The sequence below is a fragment of the Scyliorhinus canicula genome, chromosome 15, assembly GCF_902713615.1.
Source record: "Scyliorhinus canicula chromosome 15, sScyCan1.1, whole genome shotgun sequence".
Lineage (NCBI taxonomy): Eukaryota > Metazoa > Chordata > Chondrichthyes > Carcharhiniformes > Scyliorhinidae > Scyliorhinus > Scyliorhinus canicula.
The window spans coordinates 14,567,678-14,589,143 of record NC_052160.1 but is presented as its reverse complement, the minus strand read 5'-3'; the positions used below and the strand labels follow the sequence as shown (position 1 = coordinate 14,589,143).

Genomic DNA, 21,466 nt, shown 5'->3' with positions numbered 1-21,466 from the left:
CTTGGGCAGTTCCTTCTTCGTTTGGCCTTTGAAACAATGCAGCAAAACAATTATGGACAGAAGTTTTATTCAGCTGAACATCCCTCTGTATTCTGTTCGGCACTTAAAGGTTTCCACACATTTCTGGTTCATTTCAGTCGCATGAAGACAAATCACAGAAATCCCGACAGTGCAGAAGGAGGCCATTTGGCCCAGTGAGTCTGCATCGACTCTCAGTACCCTATCGAGGCCCACGCCCCATCCTAGCCCCTGAACCCAGTAACCCCAACTAACCGTTTGAATACCAAGGGGCAATTTATCATGGCCAATCCACCTAACCTGCGCATCTTTGGACTGTGGGAGGAAACCGGAGCACCCGGAGGAAACCCATGCCGACACGGGGGGATGTGCAAACTCCACTCGGGCAGTCACCCCAGGTCGGAATTGAACCCAGGTCCCTGGCGCTGTGAGGCAGCAGTGCTAACCACTGTGCCACCCTTGAAAAGCTCAGATTTCACAAGATATAAAAATAATGGAGTAACCTCTCCCCTTTCATTTCACGGCTCAGGTATCCTGTTGCCTTATTGGACCAAGACCTCCCAATTTAGATGTTCGACCACCATCCAGGACAAAGCAACCTACTTGATCGGCACTACCCCCCCCCCCCCCCAAACATTCACTCCCTCCACCACCAGTGCACAGTGGCAGGTGTGTGTACCGTCTGCAAGATGCACTACAGGAACTCGATAGCACCTTCCAAACTGGTGGCCTCTACCCCCGAGAAGGACAAGGGCAGCGAACAGATGGGTACACCACCATCTACAAGCTGCCCTCCGAATCACGTACCACCCTGACTTTGAACGATATCTCCGTTCCTTCACCGTCGCTGAGCCAAAATGCTGGAACACCCTCCCCAACAGCGCCGACCCAGTGGCTCGAGAAGGCAGCTCACCACCACCATCTCGAGGGCAATGCTGGTGTTGCCAATGACACATCCCATGACGGAATGAGGGAAAACTGCATTTTCCCTTTCACCTGCTGCGTGGGGGACTCCCAATGGGAATTCTCCTTTGGTTTGAAAGTAACTGGAATTTCAGACCAAATATCCCCCGGTGCTGCTGTCCGTCATTTGCGATCTTTGCACGTCTTCAATTCGGGTCCCGTGAGCATCGCTGATTTGAATCACTCCCAGTTGGCAGCTGGGCGTTAAGTTTCCTAGACCCCAAGGCCTGGAAGTCTCTCATTAAACCTCTCCAGCTCTCTCTTCCTTCCTTCAAGATGCCCCCTTGAAACTCAACATTTTATCCAACCTAAAATATCTCCTTGCGTGGTCTGGTGTCGACACTTGTTTGATAATCACACACATGAAGCATCTTGGGTTGTTTTGTGACATTAATAAGGCAAGTTGTTGTTGTGATTGGTACATGTGGGTGGGCGGGGGGGGGGGGGACCATCATTCACAGGTCACACAGTCGATTGCCTCTCCACACCTGCCCGATTGGTGTAAAGCACGGCAGGCGAAACCCAACCAAGCCGTGTGGTGGTGACTGACAGCCCTCGGACCTCACCCTCAACATTAGGGCTGGGAATGAAGCGTTTGAAGGAAAAATGTTGGCCTGAACGCCCCTCACGTGACGGCGTCGTAGTTTGTTTGATAGTGCCCCTGCGAAGAGCCCTCGGGATGCTTTGGCATGTTAAAGGCGCTATATAAACGCATGTAGTTGTCGTTTTGCGTACAAGGGCCAATGACACAAGGCTCACCAGGCAATCTGACTGGGCCATTTGTGAGGTATTGCAGCTTTTGCTTTGGTTGCACATTCCCTTCCAACTATTGGGGGCCTCACGGTAGCATGGTGGTTAGCATCAATGCTTCACAGCTCCAGGGTCCCAGGTTCGATTCCCGGCTGGGTCACTGTCTGTGTGGAGTCTGCACGTCCTCCCCGTGTCTGCGTGAGATTCCTCCGGGTGCTCCGGTTTCCTCCCACAGTCCAAAGATGTGCAGGTTAGGTGGATTGGCCATGCTAAATTGCCCGTAGTGTAAGGTTAATGGGGTGGAGAGGACATTATCTGTGAGACCAGAGCTTCAGCTAGATTCAAACTTTATGGTCTGCTGTACTCAGCTTTTCTGGAACTTGAAAATAAATCAAGGAACGTATTGAAGCACCAAGGGTAGAAAATACATCTAAGTTCCCAGGAATATTTCACACAGGGCAGGATTGTTCGAATGGCAGGAGACAATCCCCGCTGGGAACAACAACTCCATACTTGTTTTACACTCTGGGAAAATTTGGCCGGTCATGGGCCCTTCACCGCTCACTCAGGCAGGTGGGTTGCCCTCAGAGGGCAGTCAGCCAGCAGCTCCACAGGTCCAACAGCGCCAGCAGCTACAGAGGCCACTACTGGAATTACAAGCAGCCCCCGTAGACCGGGATCAGGTTAGTGCAGGGGTGTTGCAACAGATCATGGGCTGGATTCTCTGTTTTTGGGACTGTGTCCCCACTCCGGTGCCAAAACTATGGACTATCCCGCCAGAAAAACTGCCGGGAAAGGGCCACATATTCCTACCCTGCAGGGGGCTAGCAAGGACCCGGTGTAAATCTAGCAGCTTTTGCTGCAGATACACGCCCCCGCACCTCCGGGTCGGAGGCCGCGCATGCGCACGGCGGTGGCCTCCAGCGGCCGCGACGTGCTCCATGGCGGACTCGCACCGCGGAGCTGGGCACTGAAAATAGACCCCCCCGATCGGCTGCGTGCCCAACCCTGACCTTTCGCCCGAACATTGCCCGGCCCTGTGTAAGGCCTCTCTGCCCTTCGATCGGTTCGCCCCCCAACCAGGGCGGCGGCAGACTGAGTCCGCAGCCGCCATGCTAGCGACCGCCAGGACCACATTATATCCACGCTGTCAGGACTTCGGCCGTTCGGGGGCGGAGAATGGCAGAGCGGGCCTCCAGCAACGCTGCCAGATAGGTGCTAAGTGGCGCACTTTTCGGTGCCCGCAGAATAGGGGAACTGGTGCCGGTCCCGATTCCGTGCGGAGAAATGGATTCGCCGCCCCGGCGCCGGCCGCGATTTCGAAGTTGCGGTGCGGAGAATCCAGACATGTGAGCCTGATGTCCTCCTATACTGTAGAGCTGACAGGTTTGGGAGGTGCATCCGAAGGAGGCTGCAAAGTGTCCTGTGCGTGGTACACACTGCCATCACTGTGTCCTGTGGGTGGTACACACTGCCGTCACTGTGTGTTGTGGGTGGTACACACTGCCGTCACTGTGTGTTGTGGGTGGTACACACTGCCGTCACTGTGTCCTGTGGGATGGTGCACACTGCCATCACTGTGTGTTGTGGGTGGTACACACTGCCGTCACTGTGTGTTGTGGGTGGTGCACACTGCCGTCACTGTGTGTTGTGGGTGGTGCACACTGCCGTCACTGTGTCCTGTGGGTGGTACACACTGCCGTCACTGTGTGTTGTGGGTGGTACACACTGCCGTCACTGTGTGTTGTGGGTGGTACACACTGCCGTCACTGTGTGTTGTGGGATGGTGCACACTGCCGTCACTGTGTGTTGTGGGTGGTACACACTGCCGTCACTGTGTGTTGTGGGTGGTACACACTGCCGTCACTGTGTGCTGTGGGATGGTGCACACTGCCGTCACTGTGTGCTGTGGGATGGTGCACACTGCCGTCACTGTGTGTTGTGGGTGGTACACACTGCCGTCACTGTGTGCTGTGGGATGGTGCACACTGCCGTCACTGTGTGTTGTGGGTGGTGCACACTGCCGTCACTGTGTGTTGTGGGATGGTACACACTGCCGTCACTGTGTGTTGTGGGTGGTACACACTGCCGTCACTGTGTGTTGTGGGTGGTGCACACTGCCGTCACTGTGTGTTGTGGGATGGTGCACACTGCCGTCACTGTGTGCTGTGGGTGGTACACACTGCCGTCACTGTGTGTTGTGGGTGGTACACACTGCCGTCACTGTGTGTTGTGGGATGGTACACACTGCCGTCACTGTGTGTTGTGGGTGGTACACACTGCCATCACTGTGTCCTGTGGGTGGTACACACTGCCGTCACTGTGTGTTGTGGGTGGTACACACTGCCGTCACTGTGTGTTGTGGGTGGTACACACTGCCGTCACTGTGTGTTGTGGGTGGTACACACTGCCGTCACTGTGTGCTGTGGGTGGTACACACTGCCGTCACTGTGTGTTGTGGGTGGTACACACTGCCGTCACTGTGTGTTGTGGGATGGTGCACACTGCCATCACTGTGTCCTGTGGGTGGTACACACTGCCGTCACTGTGTGTTGTGGGTGGTACACACTGCCGTCACTGTGTGTTGTGGGTGGTACACACTGCCGTCACTGTGTCCTGTGGGTGGTACACACTGCCGTCACTGTGTGTTGTGGGATGGTACACACTGCCGTCACTGTGTGTTGTGGGATGGTGCACACTGCCGTCACTGTGTGTTGTGGGATGGTGCACACTGCCGTCACTGTGTCCTGTGGGTGGTACACACTGCCGTCACTGTGTGTTGTGGGATGGTACACACTGCCGTCACTGTGTGTTGTGGGATGGTACACACTGCCGTCACTGTGTGTTGTGGGTGGTACACACTGCCGTCACTGTGTGTTGTGGGATGGTGCACACTGCCGTCACTGTGTGTTGTGGGTGGTACACACTGCCGTCACTGTGTGTTGTGGATGGTACACACTGCCGTCACTGTGTGTTGTGGGATGGTACACACTGCCGTCACTGTGTGTTGTGGGTGATACACACTGCCGTCACTGTGTGTTGTGGGTGGTACACACTGCCGTCACTGTGTGTTGTGGTGGTACACACTGCCGTCACTGTGTGTTGTGGGTGGTACACACTGCCGTCACTGTGTGCTGTGGGTGGTACACACTGCCGTCACTGTGTCCTGTGGGTGGTACACACTGCCGTCACTGTGTGTTGTGGGTGGTACACACTGCCGTCACTGTGTGTTGTGGGTGGTACACACTGCCGTCACTGTGTGCTGTGGGATGGTACACACTGCCGTCACTGTGTGTTGTGGGTGGTACACACTGCCGTCACTGTGTGTTGTGGGATGGTGCACACTGCCGTCACTGTGTGTTGTGGGTGGTACACACTGCCGTCACTGTGTGCTGTGGGATGGTACACACTGCCGTCACTGTGTGTTGTGGGTGGTACACACTGCCGTCACTGTGTGCTGTGGGATGGTACACACTGCCGTCACTGTGTGTTGTGGGATGGTGCACACTGCCGTCACTGTGTGCTGTGGGATGGTGCACACTGCCGTCACTGTGTGTTGTGGGATGGTGCACACTGCCGTCACTGTGTCCTGTGGGTGGTACACACTGCCGTCACTGTGTGTTGTGGGATGGGACACACTGCCGTCACTGTGTGTTGTGGGTGGTACACACTGCCGTCACTGTGTGTTGTGGGTGGTACACACTGCCGTCACTGTGTGTTGTGGTGGTGGAGGGAGCGAACATTTAAGTTGGCGGATGGGGGTGCCAATCAAGCGGGGCTGTTTTGTCCTGGATGGCTTTGAGCTTCTGGAGTGTAGTTGAAGCTGCACTCATCCAGGCAAGTGGAGAGTATTCCATCACATTCCTGACTTGTGCCTTGTAGATGGTGGACAGGCTTTGTGGGGTCAGGAGGCAAGTTACTCACCACAGGATTCCTAGCCTCTGACCTGCTCTTGTAGCCACAGTATCTATATGGCTAGTCCAGTTCTGGTCAATGGTAACCTCCAGGATGTTGATGGTGCGGGATTCAGTGATGGTAACACAGTTGAGCATGAAAGGTGGCTTGTTACAGGGGATTTTCACAGTAACTTCATTGCAGTGTTAATGTGAGCCTACATGTGACACTAATCAAGATTATTATTATTAAATTCTCTCTTTCGGGAAATGGCTATTTCCAGGCACTTCTGTGGCACGAACATTATTCATTACTTATCAGTCCAATCCGGAATGTTGTCCAGCACTGTTTCAGTCTCCGTGGATTCTCAAATGCTACACTCTGCTTGCAAACCCCCAAACCTTTTTCAGCTCTGACGGGAGATCAGCGACCTGTTTTCCTCTCCACAGGTGCTGCCTGGCCTGCCCAACATTTTCTGTCTCAATTTCAGATTTCCAGCCTCTGTAGTATTTTGCTTTAGATTATGAATTTATATAGTAATTAGCAGCAGGGCATCTGGCGCATTACTACGCTATTTTTACACCGTGACGAAGTGCTATAATACCAAGTGTGAATGTTTTAAATAGAACCAAAGTTAGATGAGTTTAACTGATGACACCTTCCCAAGCCGAGGTAATTACTTTTGAAAAAGAGGAGCCAAACTGGAAGCTTAGGGAACAAATGGATTTTTATTTCCTGAGCAAAGTGTAAGGAAATGCCTTATTTTATGATGCAAGCATCGATTACAGTAAAGGACTGATGACCATTCAGCATCAAGACAAGAGTACCACAATCACACTGTCTCAATACGAACAGTTTGATAATCCCTGCAATCATTTATCTTAACTGCAAAATGGACAGGGCCTTAATGGCCCAAAGAGAGTTTCCAAAGTGAGCTCAGATTCAGAATCTGGAAAAAGCCCATTCCTGTGAACGTATCTTTTCCAATTTGAAACAAAGACCATCATTTAGCATTCACTAAAGTAAATCCAATGGCTGGGTGTCAAGTGAGTTGGTGGTGACATTTTGGGTGGTATTTAATGGAGGGTCTTGCCTGCCAAGAGGAAATACAGCAAGGGATCCACGTTACCTCCTTCAGCGAAGGCCTGCCATATTCAGGGCAACACAGGCGCTTAACAAGGCAGCGGCCTACCCTGGGATCAAGGACCACCGACTGTTGGCAACCAGCTGCTGCTGCTACAACACCCACCTGAGGCCTCGGATTACCAATGGACCCAGGCCATAGGTGAATGATGGGAGGGTGGGTTATAAGGGAGGTGAAGGGTGGGGGTCAGCAGCTAGAGCAGGGGCATGGCTCTCAGGGAGGCCCTTCCTAATACTGGGACCCTCAATCAGATCTTTCCCGGGAGCTGCCAGCAACCCCGCCTCATACCAGCGGCGGTGGGATGACGCCCTTAAACCCGTGTTAATTTCTTATCTTCCCGCACCGGACTTAATCTGGACAAGTGACGGGAAGGCAGCATGGCCCCTATCCTCCACCCTGCTGTCTGATTAAGTGTCTTCCCCACTACCAAACTCACCACAGGGGAGCACATTAAATTCTGCCCTTTATTTCCAACCTGTGTAAGGGATGATACCGGCCACCAGGGGGCTCATTTTGGATTCTTGGACATACGTTACCGTGTCCATATAATAATAGTTGCTTAATGTCAATAGTGAGAAGTTGTAGGAAAATGTAAGAAGTTACGAGTCACCACAGTCCGATGCCTGTTCGGGGAGGCTGGTACAAGAATTGAACCTGCGCTGCTGGCATTGTTCTGCATTATAAGCCAGCTGCTTAGTCCACTGTGCTAAACCAGCCCTAGAGCATAGAGTAGATATAAAGTACCTCCGTTCAGATTCAGAGCCATCCTATCAGCATCTAGTTTACATACATTATGCAATAAAAGTGTTGTTACTGCACTGACATTGTTCACCATCAGTCTCTTTCACAGGTATTGTTGTTTGAAATCGTATTCAGGTTTGTGCAGTTACAACCTGCATAACTGATCCCCCCAGAATAACTCAATGGGTGTGAAAACGAGGAGAGTCCGTCCATTAACTCACGTCTGTAATATTAAAGGAGGCCAAGGAAACGGGTTTGTTCAAGATATTGATTCTAACTTCACAAAATGCTATTTGAGAGCCGCAGAGCAGGTGGACAGGTGACCAGTGATTGATTCATAGGCTCAGAAACGTCCAGCGTCAGGTGACCATTCAGTCCATCGTCTGCGCTGACTGAAAAAGAGCCCACCTTCCAGCTCATGTTCTGAAGCCCTGTGGGATCCAGACTGCATGTGCATATCCAAGTGTCTTGAAACAGGGGTTTCTGCCTCTAATACCTTCTCAGGCAGAGTTCCTGACCTCCCAGACTCTTTTGGGTGGAAGGTTGAGGTCCCCCCTCAACTCTGCTCTAACCCTTCTATGAATTACTTTAAATCTATGCTCCCTAGTCCCTGACCTCATGGTTAACCGAAATAAACCCTTGCTATTCACTGTGTTGCGGTCTTTCCTCACTTCACGTATCTCAATTAAATCTCCCGACAGCCTCCTCTTGTTCCAAAAGAAGTCCAGCCCATCCAATACTTTCTCATAGATAAAACTCTGCCATTGTTGGCAGCATCCTTGTGGATCTGCTTTGTGCCCATTCACAATCACCTCTTCCTGCAATGCAGTGACCAGAACTACACACAGGACTCTAGCTACGGTCTAACTAGTGTTTTATCAGTTTAAGCAGAACTACCCTGTTCACTGCCCATGTGCCTTAAAGACTTTCTGACCTGTCCTGCTGCCTTCAGTGATCTGTGGACTTCTACAGCTGCATCTCTCCACCCTGCATACTTCTCAATATCCTATTGTGTATTGTACATGTCCTTTGTCTTGTTTACCCTCTGTAAATGAATTCCGGCAGATTCCCCACAAGCGGATACCAGGTTGTGAATAAGGGGCGAGATGGGGGGAAAGACTCACGTATGACTGAATTGTTACACAGCTTAAGAGCAAAACGGAGCTGCTCCCCTCAATCAAAGCAGGGGGTGGTGTTCAAACCCCGGCGGAGGTCAAGCGATGGGAACCATCAGGTTTCCTGTGCCCTCCAGGGAATGTGTACTTCCCCAGTAAAGGGGAGGGGCTTTCCCTTAGCAGGGGTAGCCCCTCGAGCATAAAAACCCCAACCTGGGTGCAGATCGAGGAGGGAGGCCCTCCAGGGAGTGGGTGGTGATTTCGTTCTAACCTGCGACTTATGCGTGGCTGCTTACCACAGATCCAACAGATACGTTCAATGGATCTTCTGTTGAGGAGCCGCACAGCGGCACAGTCATTGGCACTGCTATTTCACAGCGCCAGAGACCTGGGTTCAATTCCGACCTAACTGGGGTAACTGTAGCAAGTTTGCACATTCTACCCATGTCTGTTGGGTTTCCTCCGGGTGCTCCGGCTTCCTCACTCAGTCCAAAGATGTGCAGGTTAGGTGGATTGGACATGTTAAATTGTCCCTAAGTGTCCAAAGATGTGCATGTTAGGTAGATTGGACATGTTAAACTGTCCCAGTGTCCAAACATGTGCAGGTTAGGTGGATTGGACATGTTAAATTGTCCCTTAGTGTCCAAAGATGTGCAGGTTAGGTGGATTGGACATGTTAAATTGTCCCAGTGTCCAAAGATGTGCAGGTTAGGTGAGGTTATGGGGTTAAGGGGATAGGGCGGGAGAGTGGGCCTAGGTCGGATCGGTGCAGACCAGATGGGCTGAATGGCCTCCTTCAGCATTAGAGGGATTCTATAGATCTATGGGTGGGTTGCAGAAGGCAGGTGTATGATTGAAGCAATCCAGTCAGCCTTTGAAACGCTCTAATTACCAACATCGATAATCTGAATGGAAATGTTACTACACATGCCTTCTTTTCGAGCGTCACTTTGAGAAGAAATCCTTTTAAAATGCCAGAAGGTCATCATTCAGTCCTTTCCTTATTCTGCTGCCAGTATCGCAGCATTAAACTGCCCCGCTTTTGTAAATCTGCCATTATTCCCCAGAAAGCTCTTCCTTGTGTCACGGAGCACCTCATCCTGTTTCCGTCACTCACGTACGTCGAAGCCAGGCCTATCAAACCACGAGGACCGCCACGGCTGCGTTCGATCCTGGCTTCACTTGAGGTTGTTGTGGGGGGGGGTTTGAGTCATGCCATCCTAACCTGCTGGGGCAGGAAATCCACGGTTTGTGCGGGATGTCGGTTTTGACTCACTATCCGGTAACACTCTCTTGTGGAGTTGTACAGGATGGAGAAGCAACGTTTCATCCGCAAATCAAAACAAAAATCAGAGAGTGTTTCCCGGTGGCCTCGTTCAATTAAAATTGCTCCTTGACCTCTAACCCTGCATGTCCTCTTGTGGGGATCAGCAGGAACCCTGGCTCCTTCCTAAAGCGAAAGGGGGGGAGGGGTACCAACGCTAACTGCCGGACGCTCCAACCAGCACTGGGCGGACGTTGCTAACCACAGGAAGTTAGTCATGAAGGTCCCGCCTTCTTAACCCCCCCCTCCCCTCCCCCCTCCCCCCCCTCACCCCCCTCCCCCCCTCCCCCCCCCTCCCCCCCCTCCCCCCCTCCTGAGGTGTGGTGAACCTCAGGTTAAACCACCACCAGTCAGCCCTCCCCCCACTCAAAGGGGGAAAGCAGCCTTTGGTCATCTGGGACTATGGCGACCGTACCTTTTTTTAAACCTAGGGTTCTCCTATTCCACATGGCTCCGCCACACAGTGAGCAAACGTGCTTTTGCCTTTCATTATTCTGACGTTTGTCTTCAGGAGCCCCAGCTGTCCCAGAGCCCAGATGAGCTGCTTGCAAAACAGCCGTGCACAGTTATGAAACCATTTATATTTATCAGCGTTCCCCGTAATCCCATAAAGTACTTTCACTCCCCAGCTTGCAAAGGTTGGCTTGAGAAAATTCTCCAGGCGTTCTTTAAAATCGGATTTTCCAAACAGATGGGGGAAGAGTCAGCGGACATGATTAAATAAAAAAATATACCAGCAATTGAAACCGTGTGGACAAAACCCGGCCATTTTCAGAGTCATCCTGAACTAGTTTGATATGCCTGACTCACTTCCTGCACGTCTGCCCTCCCCCTGGCCCTCCCTCCTAGAACCATGCTAGATCCCCCCTTGTCCTTAGTTTCCTCCCCATTAGTTTCCGCATTCAAAGGGTCATCAACCGCCATTTCTGTCAGCTCCTGCATGAGGCCACCACCAAACAAAATGTTGCCTCACCTTCCCCGTCAGCATTGTGTCAGAACCTTTCCCTTCACGACGCCCTATCCACTCCTCCATCGTCTCGAACGCCTCAGCCCCTTCCCACAGCACCTTCCCATGCAATCTCAGAAAGTATAACCGTAACCTCCTCCCTCTTCAACGCCCAAGGCACCAATCACTCCTTCCAGGTGAAGCAGCAATTCACTGTTACTTCTTTCACTTCACTGCTCCCAAAGTGGTCTCCTCTACATTCGGGAGATTAAACGCACCCTGGGTGACCGCTTTGCGCAACACCTCCACCAACATGACCCTGACCTTCCTGTCGCTTGCCATTCGAATTCACCGTCTTGCACTCATGCGCGCATCCTCGGCCTGTTGCAAAATTCCCATGATGCCGAACACAAACAAGAGGAGCCGCCTCATTGTCCTATTGGGCACTTTACAGCTTTTCGGACTTAAACACTGAGTCCAACATCTTCAGACCATGAACTCCGTCCTCCATATTCCCTGTTTTTTTTACTTCAGATTTCTGTGTTGTTCCTTGTGTCTTAATGAAGCTGGTAGTCTCAAAGTTGGAGAAGATGCTTTATTGTGAATTTGTTCTGTCTTCAGAGCTTAACTTACAGCTACCTCAATGCTGCCTGCCTGTGCCTGTGTCTTGCTACCAGTTCTCCCTTCCGTGAAGTGTGTCCTCACTTCCTGTCCCTCTGTATTTATAGCTCTCCCGTGCTCCCTCTAGTGCTTGCTCAGTTGTATTGCATCTACACTGATACACAATCACCACAATTTCCACCATCCGCAGTATTTTGTCTTTGAGCGAGTACGATCCCCTGAATAAACAACCCCGATGCCTCTGCCATTGCCGTTTTATTTTGAAGTCCAGCCTGAGGACAGCGGAACAGCAATTTGACAGCGTTGGCCTTCAGCAGCTAAAGGGCCTTGTGGTCCTGAGGGCACCAGTGGAACCTGAGGCCTACGACGGTTAAAATTAAGGCAGGTGTGAATGCTTCAAGAACGCGGTGGAAGGGCCCAGCTGCCATTTTAAGCACTCACCTGTCCCCGTTACTGCGAGGCGAACAAGGTTAAAATTGGGTCTTAATTCCATGGAGGCGGCCTAGTTACAAATTTTATCGATATAAGGTGGAGGGGGTGTGGGGGTGTTAGAATAGCATTGAGATGATCATGGGATGTGTGCGTCAATGGCAGGGCCAGAGCTTGATGAACTGAGTGGATTGCTGGGCGTTTTCAGAGAGCAGTTTAGAGTCAACCACATTGCTGTGGGTCTGGAGTCACGTGTAGGCCAGACCAGGTCAGGATGGCAGATTTTCTTCCCTGAAGGGCCATTAGTAAACCAGATGGTTTTTTTCAACAACAGTCGCTGATAGTTGCCATGGTCACCAAGACTAGCTCTATAGTAAAGTTCCCTTAGTCCCAGATGACTGTGGGCTGCTTTCCCCTTTGGTGGGGGGGGGGGGGGGGGGGGGGGGGGGGGTGGAGCTGCTGGCGGGTCTTCATGAATAGCCTCAGGCAGTACAGGAATTGAACCCGCGCTGCTGTTGGCCTCGCTCTGCATCATGGACCAGCTGTTGGTGTGTATGATGCAGAGCAACGCCAACAGTGGGGGGTTAAATTCCCGTTGGGCTGAAGTCATCTATGAAGGCCCCGCGAGGCGAGGGACGGTGATCCTCGGGTTAAATCACCGCCACTGAGCTCCCTCTCTGAAAACAAAGAGGGAGAGCAGCCTATGGTCGGGCAGCACAGTGGCTAGCACTGTGGCTTCACAGCGGCAGGGTCCCAGGTTCGATTCCCAGCTTGGGTCACTGTCTGTGCGGAGTCTGCACGTTCTCTGCGTGGGTTTCCTCCGGGTGCTCCGGTTTCCTCCCACAGTCCAAAGGTGGGCAGGTTAGGTGGATTGGCCATGCTAAATTGCTCCGTAGTGACCAAAAAGGTTAGGAGGGGTTATTGGATTATGGGGATAGGGTGGAAGTGAGGGCTTAAGTGGGTAAGTGCAGACTCGATTGGCCGAATGGCCTCCTTCTGCACTGTATGTTCTATGTCCTCGGGGACTATGGCAGCATTCACTAGCTTTAAAATGACAGATTTATGAACGGAATTCAGATTCCGCCAGCTGGCTGCGGTGGGATTCAAAGCCCTGTCTCCAGAACACGAGCCTCAGTCTCTGGGTTACCAGGCCATCGACATTCCCACTAAACCGCCGTCTCCTCCTGGATCACAATGCTGAGGGAAGTCAAACGCACCAGGCTCGGGCAGAAACAAGAGGCAGCCAGTCACAATCCACCGTCAGTGACGCCAACCACAACCATCTCTCTGTCGCACTCACCTTCTGAACAAACTGTTCCACTCTTGTCTGCAGCCCCCAGACTTCAAATTTGACTGTCACTTGTTTGTAGGAACACATGACGGGCGAGGGGTCATCCCGCCAGCCTTCCTTTAGGGGACCCCGACCGGTCTTCACTGATGCAAAATACCGGAGGTCCTGTTGGTACAAGACATTGAGCTGTAGATTAAACAGTAACCGATTAAAAAGATGCGTGCGGCGCTTAAATCACCGAGCCAAGAATTTACTGTCCACGTTAAACAGCTATAAAACGTCATAGAGTTTTACAGCACGGATAGAAGGCCCTTCAGCCCATCCTCTCTGTGATGGCAATCAAGCACCTTTCTATTCTAATCCCATTTTCCAGCACTTGCTCCCATAGCCTTGTGTGTTATGGCTTTCAAACGCTCATCTAAATACTTCTTAAATGTTGTGAGGGCTCTCAGGCAGCGAGTTCCAGATTCCCACCACCCTCTGGCCGAAAGAGCTGTTCCTCAAAGCTCCTGTAAATCTCCTGTCCCTTACTGTAAACGTATGCCCCCTGGTTATTGACCCCTCTGCTAAAGAGAAAGGTTCCTTCCTATCAATCCTATCTATGCCCCTCATAATTTTCAACACCTCAGTCAGGTCCCCCCTCAGCTTTCTCTGCTCCAAGGGGAACAACCCACCCTGACCAGCCTCTCTTCACAGCTGAAATTCTCCAGCCTAGGCAACACCCTGGTGAATCTCCTCTGCACCCTCTCGAGTTCCATCGTAGCCTTTCTACAGTGTGGCGCCCAGAACTGCGCACTGTAATCTAGCTGTGGCCTAATGAGCAAAGGGCAAGTGGAAATTAAACAAACGAGATCAGCTTTAGGCAAGGGAATAGGCCATTGCCAAGCTAATAGCCATTTGCTGTTTCTCTTCCCTCTCGTCATCCAGCATTCCACTGTCATGAAGGTTGTTGTCTCACAGTGTTGTTCTCTCACACTCCAGGAGTTTGAACGTGCATCTGGACTGAAGCTTCAGAGCAGCACCGAGGGAGTGCTGCACGGTCAGTGCTGCCACCTCTTGGCTGAAATGTTGAACTGAGGCCCCAACTGCTCTCTCGGGCGGTGACAAACCTGCCCGGCGCCCTGGCTAATATTTGTCCCTCAAGCAACATCATTAAAACAGATCATCACTTTGCTGTTTATGGGAGATTGCTGCACACAGATTGGCTGAGAGGCACTTTGACATAGCCTGAGGACATGAGAGGTGCTATATAAATGCAAAATGTTTCTTGCCTTCAAGTGTGACCCAAGGGGACGTCAACCTCCTTCCGTATCCCCCCCCCCCCCCCCACCCCACACCTTCTGACAGGACGTGCTTGGCATTCCCTGGATTTGAAATCCAGGAACAAACTCACAACGCGCCGCCTCACAGAAGGAAGGGTACAACAATATTCTGGACAGCCGATCACTAACGTTGGCGTGGTCCAAAAATAAATGATCTGAGAAGCAAATAACTCGTACCCCAGCAACGTCAATTCACAGCATCTTATTCACCTATGGAAGGTGGGGGAACAGATCATTGCTCACCCCAATGACAGATCCAGCCAATTATCCCCATGCAGGTCAGGTAATGCACAGCGGCTGACCAACAGGTGGTCAAGGACACTGGAGTGACACAAACCTGCAGAGGATCAATTAAAGGTACGTGGCCTCGCTGGGGGGAGAGATTTTCACTTGTTCGCCCATCCAAACAGGCAAATTGAACCTCAGTTTAATCATCCCATCCAAAATACGGCGCCTTTAACAGTGTAGCGCTCCCCCGGAGTGGGACTTGATCCGAGATCATTGAGTCAGAGGCAAAGCTGCCACCAACTGGGCTACAGGCAGCACAGCCAAAGATGTACCAAAGTTGGGCGTGCAGGTTGCTTAGCAACCTAGGTAGGAACTCAACACCGCAAAGCAATCACTCTGCCTCCATCCCTCTGCTGCCCAGTTCGTCGGAGGGACTGACCTCTGAACTCTTGTAGTAACGGTCTGGAATTTCATCGTAAGCGATGTCTAGGAAACACACCTCGTGATCCGTGTGGTTCTTGCCAGAGTCAAAAATCTGCGGGGGATATAGGCAAGGAATCGAGTTAGTAACTGAGTGCGGGTTCACCTCAACCGCAACACCACATTTCTCAGATGGGAACAGTTGACAATCGGTGCAGCACGTCGGCCACAATGACTTGTTGTGAAAGACTGGTTAATACGAGTTGCCCGTCAGCTTCTCTGTTGCAGTGAATTGTCAACAAGTACCTTTTCCACAGTTCTTTATTCTAAAGAGTCTACCAGAGCTCGACATCAGGTAAAGGAGGTAGGTGGTCTCTGCGCCAGCTCTGGCCAGCTTTTAGCTAACCGAACCCCTACGGCAAGTGGGATTGAGAGCGGCCATTTTACCTCCAGGCAGCATGGTAGCATGGTGGTTAGCATAAATGCATCACAGCTCCAGGGTCCTAGGTTCGATTCCCGGCTGGGTCACTGTCTGTGTGGAGTCTGTACGTCCTCCCCGTGTGTGCGTGGGTTTCCTCCGGGTGCTCCGGTTTCCTCCCACAGTCCAAAGATGTGCGGGTTAGGTGGATTGGCCATGCTAAATTGCCCGTAGTGTCCTAAAAAGTAAGGTTAAGGGGGGGGGTTGTTGGGTTACGGGTATAGGGTGGATACGTGGGTTTGAGTAGGGTGATCATGGCTCGGCACAACATCGAGGGCCGAAGGGCCTGTTCTGTGCTGTACTGTTCTATGTTCTAGGTCATCAGTCAATGGCCCAACTGACAGAAGATGGCAGCTGAGTGGTCGCTGGCAAGGCCAACGTTTACTGCCCATCCCTAATTGCCCTCGAACTGAGGGCTAGGCCATGTTGGAGGGCAGTCAAGAGTCAGCCACATTGCTGCGGGTCTGAAGTCACATGCAGGCCAGACCGGTTAAAGACGGCAGATTTCTTTCCCTGAAGGCACATCAGTGAACCAGCTGGGTTTTTCACAACAGTCGGATGATGGTTTCATGGCCATTGCTTTTAATCCCACAATTTTTATTACATTGAAATTGCCCGATGTGCCGTGATGGGATTCGAACCCGGGTTCCCAGAACTTTACCCTGGGTCTCTGGATTATTAGTCCAGTGGCAATACCAATGTGAAGGGGAGGTGGTAGCCGGAGAAAGCTACTTCCCCTTCCCTCTGGGTCTCTGAATGGAACCCAACATCGGAGCGTTTGGGGTGACCTGCAGGATCTGCTATTTCCCCTGGCGCAAGGCAGGGGAAAGATGGAATGGAAGATCCTGGCCAAGGTCTGGCACGTGACTAAATGACAAAGAATTTACCCTCAGTAGCTTAGCACCACAACCTGTCACGAAGCATAAACATGGAAAATATAACATAATCAATCTTCAAGGAAAAACAAACATGAGAATAAATATGTGTTCAGCTCTGCAGTGCAATGACTGCCGTGCAACATAGTCTTCATGCTGTGATCTACACAGGGACTCACATGATCGTTGCACCCGTTGTTATCTTCGTATTTTGTCTCGATGTAAATGGAGAATTTCGGCAAGAAGGAGCACTAGGGAAAGTGGAGGAGAAACAGTCAAATGATTCAATCAACAACACACCTCACATAACACCCCATAAACTCACTTCAGTGCAGTACTGAGGGCTGTCTTTCAGTTCAGATAAAGCAGAAGCCCCCGCTCGCCCTCTCAAGCGAGTAGAAACAAACCCGTGGCGTTATCTTGAAGCAGAGCAGCTCAGTTCTCCCCAATGTCCTGGGGCAGGATTCTCCCATACCTGGCGGGACGGGGGGGTCCCGGCGGGACGGAGTGACGTGAACCACTCCGACGTCAGGTCGCCCCAAGGGTGCGGAATCCTCCGCACCTTCAGGGGCTAGGCCCTCCCCGGAGTGGTTGGCGCCCCGCCGGCCGGGGCCGAAGGGAATCTGCCGGCCGGCGCGGGCGTGTCCGCAGCTGCTGTTGTCATCCCGGCGTATGCGCAGGGGGGGGTTCACCCAGGCGTCGGCCATCACGGAGGCTTACACGGCCGGCGCGTAGGAATGCAGTGCCCCCAGGACACAGGCCCACCCGCGGATTGGTGGGCCCCGATCGCGGGCCAGGTCACCGTGGGGGCACCCCCTTGGGGCCAGATCGCCCCGCGCCCACCCGAGGACCGCGGAACCCGCCCGCGCCGCCAGGTCCCGCTGGTAAGGAACCAACTCTAATTTACGCCGGCAGGACCTGCATCGAACGGGCGGGACTTTGGCCCATCGCGGGACGGAGAATCGCCGGGGGGGGGGGATTCACGGCGCCCCCCGCCGATCCTCCGACTCGGCGGGGGGGTCAGAGAATCCCGCCCCAGGTCAATGTTTAAACCACAATCGACATTGAAAAACAAATTATCTGGCCAATTGTCACATTACTATACACAGATTGGTCGGCACATTTTCCTCTCCTGCAACAATCATTGGCTGCGAGGGACTCTAGATTCAGCAGGCCTGATCGCACATTGCAAATCAAGGGAGTAATCTGTCAATTCACTTGTTCTGTTTAGTATTGTAAAGGAGGATTCATCAAGGGCAGCACGGTGGCACAATGGTTAGCACTGCTGCCTCACAGCTCCAGGGATCCGGGTTCAATTCCAGGCTTGGGTGACTGCCCGTGTGGAGTTTGCACCTTCTCCCCATGTCCGTGTGGGTTTCCTCCGGGTGCTCCGGTTTCCTCCCACAGTCCAAAGATGTGCCGGTTAGGTGGGTTGGCCATGCTAAATTGCCCCATAAGTGTCAAAAAGGTTAGGTGGGGTTACTGCGTTACGGGTGGAGGCGTGGGCTTAAGAAAGGTGCTCTTTCCAAGGGCCAGTGCAGACTCGATGGGCCGAATGGCCTCCTTCTGCACTTTAAGTTCGATGATTCCATAAGTATGACCTCCTGCTGCAGACAACAATGGAAGAGATGGGGATGTAGTGGAAATGTCACTGAGCTCGTAAGCCAGAGGTCCGGGCTCATTCTCTGCATCAATTTACACAGCAAGATCCCAAAGAGTAAAGGGATAATAACCAGTTAATTTGTTATTGTGATGTGGATTGAGGGATAAATATTGGCCGGGAGATTGCGGATAACTCCACTGGTATTCTTCAAAATGGTGCCCAAGGATCTTTTACGACCTGAGGGGTCTTAACATCTCATCAAATGGCGGCACCTCTGACAGCACAGAACTCCCTCAGTACTGCACTGGAGTGTTAAACTGGATTTCTTTCACTCAGGGCCTACAGAGAAACTATGAACACACAACCTTCTGGGCAGCACGGTGGCCTAGTGGTTAGCACAACCGCCTCACGGCGCTGAGGTCCCAGGTTCGATCCCGGCTCTGGGTCACTGTCCGTGTGGAGTTTGCACATTCTCCACGTGTCTGCGTGGGTTTCGCCCCCACAACCCAAAAATGTGCAGAGTAGGTGGATTGGACACGCTAAATTGCCCCTTAATTGGAAAAAATAATTGGGTAATCTAAATTTAAAAAAAAAAAACAACACACAACCTTCTGACTCAGAGGCAAAAGTAATACCAGCGGGCTGACACACTGATATTTGGCCATAATCTTAAAAATGAGAGCTAGTCTCTTTGTGACAGTCACGTCATGCTCGTAAAGATAACTGGGCAGTGGCCTCTGTACTTTAAAAAAATAAAGTGACACAGAGTAATGGGCACCATATCCTCTCAAAATGGCGTCCGGGAAGTCAGGTGACTTTGTTTTGTGGTCTCTGGTCAGAGACAATGGGCGGAATCTTCTGCTGTCTCTGGTGGCGAGCTTTGAGGAGGGGAGGGCATTTAATGAGGCAGAAGGGTGGCATACCTAAACTCTGCTGGCTTCCTGCATCCTCCAAATTTAAATTACCGGTGGGAAAGCTAAAGATTGACCTTCACACCCCGCTGCCAATTGAGGCCCTTAAATAATCAGATAATGATCACTTGAGGGCCTCATCCCACTCCGGAGTGGGCCTGTTACTATGCAGAGTGCACGGCGGCCACAACTGTACGGCCAGACTGTCACCTGCAAGTGCAGGAGGCCCTCAATCGAAGGCTCTCAGAGGGGACTCGAAATTGGAAAGGGGCGTGCGGCTTAGAGTCAACCTCCTGCCCTTGCTACCGACCACATTCCACCCCTCTCCCTGTGACCCCCATCCCCACCTTTTCTTGTGACCTTGGTTGCTCTGTGATCCCAGGGCTCTGGCACCTGTTGTAGAAGCCTCGGCCTTTCCTGTGACACTATTGAGCGCAAGAGCTGCCAAACGCCAATTGGCCAGCAGCTCTCGGTAGGTGAGATTTCCTTCCCGGGATCCTGATCCCATGGGAAGTCCTGTGCTGGCCTCGTTACTCCCTGATAACAAACATGGTTTGGGTGGCCTTCCCGGAAAGAGGTAGCACCGGTCTCGCGATGGCTTTTCCAGCCATCGGGCGAGACCCCCGATGGAGCAACAAGATTCCGTCAAATATGTCTGGGAAGTTACTGAAAAATGAAATTGGATTTTCCAAATTGACTGCTCCTCAATGACCACCGGACCTATCAGCTCCATGAAGGTGGAATCTTAAATAGAGTCATTCAGTGAGCTAAACCTGACTGGTATGTTGATGGGATTCCAATCATGCCCCCACCAACCATTGCGTGTCAACCTCATCAGCTCCAATCCATTATATAGAAAACAGGTACCTCGATACTGTCATCACATGACCAAAACTAGCTGAAGAGGGAGGAGACACCTTATTACTTGGAAAGAGAACCCAGCGAGGCAGGCTGGGGTCAACAGTACAGAGGGGTCACACCCAACAAAGACCCTCAAAAAGACAATCATCTCAGGCAACAAAAGAAGGGGCTTTGCTTAGTTCACCTGCAAAATTATGGGGCACGATTTAACACGCGGAAAACAGAGTCCCTCTTTGGGTAGCCTGCAGCGTCGAAAACGGCCACGCTATCAAATGGAACTCTGGCGTTTTTTCAGGCCTTAGTCAGGAACACACCACTGAGGCGGCATTTACCTCATTTCCTGCACTGACCATCTCGCTCAGCCGTTTTAAAATCTGCCCTGATCTCTTCGGCCGCTTAAGGGGTCCTCAAGCCCCCTCACCCCATCTATTGGATCCAAGGCATTGGCAATCTGGTACTGCCAGCCTGGCATTCTGGCAGTGCCCCTGCCAGCCTGGCATTCTGGCAGTGCCCCTGCCAGCCTGGCATTCTGGCAGTGCCCCTGCCAGCCTGGCATTCTGGCAGTGCCCCTGCCAGCCTGGCATTCTGGCAGTGCCCCTGCCAGCTTGGCATTCTGGCAGTGCCCCTGCCAGCTTGGCATTCTGGCAGTGCCCCTGCCAGCCTGGCATTCTGGCAGTGCCCCTGCCAGCTTGGCATTCTGGCAGTGCCCCTGCCAGCCTGGCATTCTGGCAGTGCCCCTGCCAGCTTGGCAGTGTCACCCAGGTACCCGATGCCATGGTGAGGTCGCCCAGGCATGGCTGTTGGTTCCTGGGCCATGGAAGAGTCCGGCACAGACATATTTAAATGAGACTTAGGCTCTCTTAAACATGTTAACCCGGATCTCACCCAGCGAGAGCGAGATCCAGATCGTGACCTCCCGCCTTTTCCGAGCATTGCAAATCTCACGGGTACGGCCTTGTTGCGTCACTGAGTCAGGCGCGACGAGGCCATGAGATCACGCCCTACATTTCTCTTCAACAAAAGCTCCGCCAGAACTATGATTGAAAAACCTAGAAACTTCCAAAGTCTTCTAAGAGGCAAGAAAGAAAATCCACCAAGCCTGCAATGCTTTTCACCTTAAAGAACTGGTCAAGAGCTTGTATCTCGTTACTCCGCTAAAAATCTATGTGCATGCTTCATCTACTGAACTCATCTTTGTGTGTGTGTGTGTGTGTGTGTGTGTGTGTGTGTGTGCGTGTATTGTTGTCTTGTTTCCCCCACACTCCCACAGTGCCACCAGAAATCCCACCCACCCCCTACTCTTACTGCCCCCTTGCCAAAGTGCCCCTATTATCTTCTTTTCAAAGGTTTGTCGCCCTGCTAGCGAGCTCATTGGACTTTTGCTAGCTAAGGGTATCAAGAGATACGGAACCGAGTAGGGACCCAACTATATGGCGAACCGGTCCAGCGGCCTGGCCTGTGCCATTTTCCGATGCTACAGGGCAGTGAATGGGAGAGGCTTGTTCTTGCTGTACTTTCCAGCTAAGATCACA

General features: G+C 52.1%; 1 protein-coding gene across 6 annotated transcripts in view; it reads right to left on the bottom strand.

The window, feature by feature from the left end:
* LOC119978209 (cytoplasmic phosphatidylinositol transfer protein 1-like) overlaps window positions 1–21,466 on the bottom strand; it is a 206,723-nt gene that overhangs the window by 31,419 nt on the left and 153,838 nt on the right. For all 6 annotated transcript variants that reach the window (XM_038819646.1, XM_038819650.1, XM_038819644.1 and 3 more), the window contains exons 6-8: window positions 16,739–16,810; window positions 15,226–15,321; window positions 13,246–13,401 (exon numbers count right to left, since the gene is read on the bottom strand). In XM_038819646.1, coding sequence (XP_038675574.1) covers window positions 13,246–13,401; window positions 15,226–15,321; window positions 16,739–16,810 — 324 coding nt within the window. The remainder of the gene's footprint in view (window positions 1–13,245; window positions 13,402–15,225; window positions 15,322–16,738; window positions 16,811–21,466) is intronic.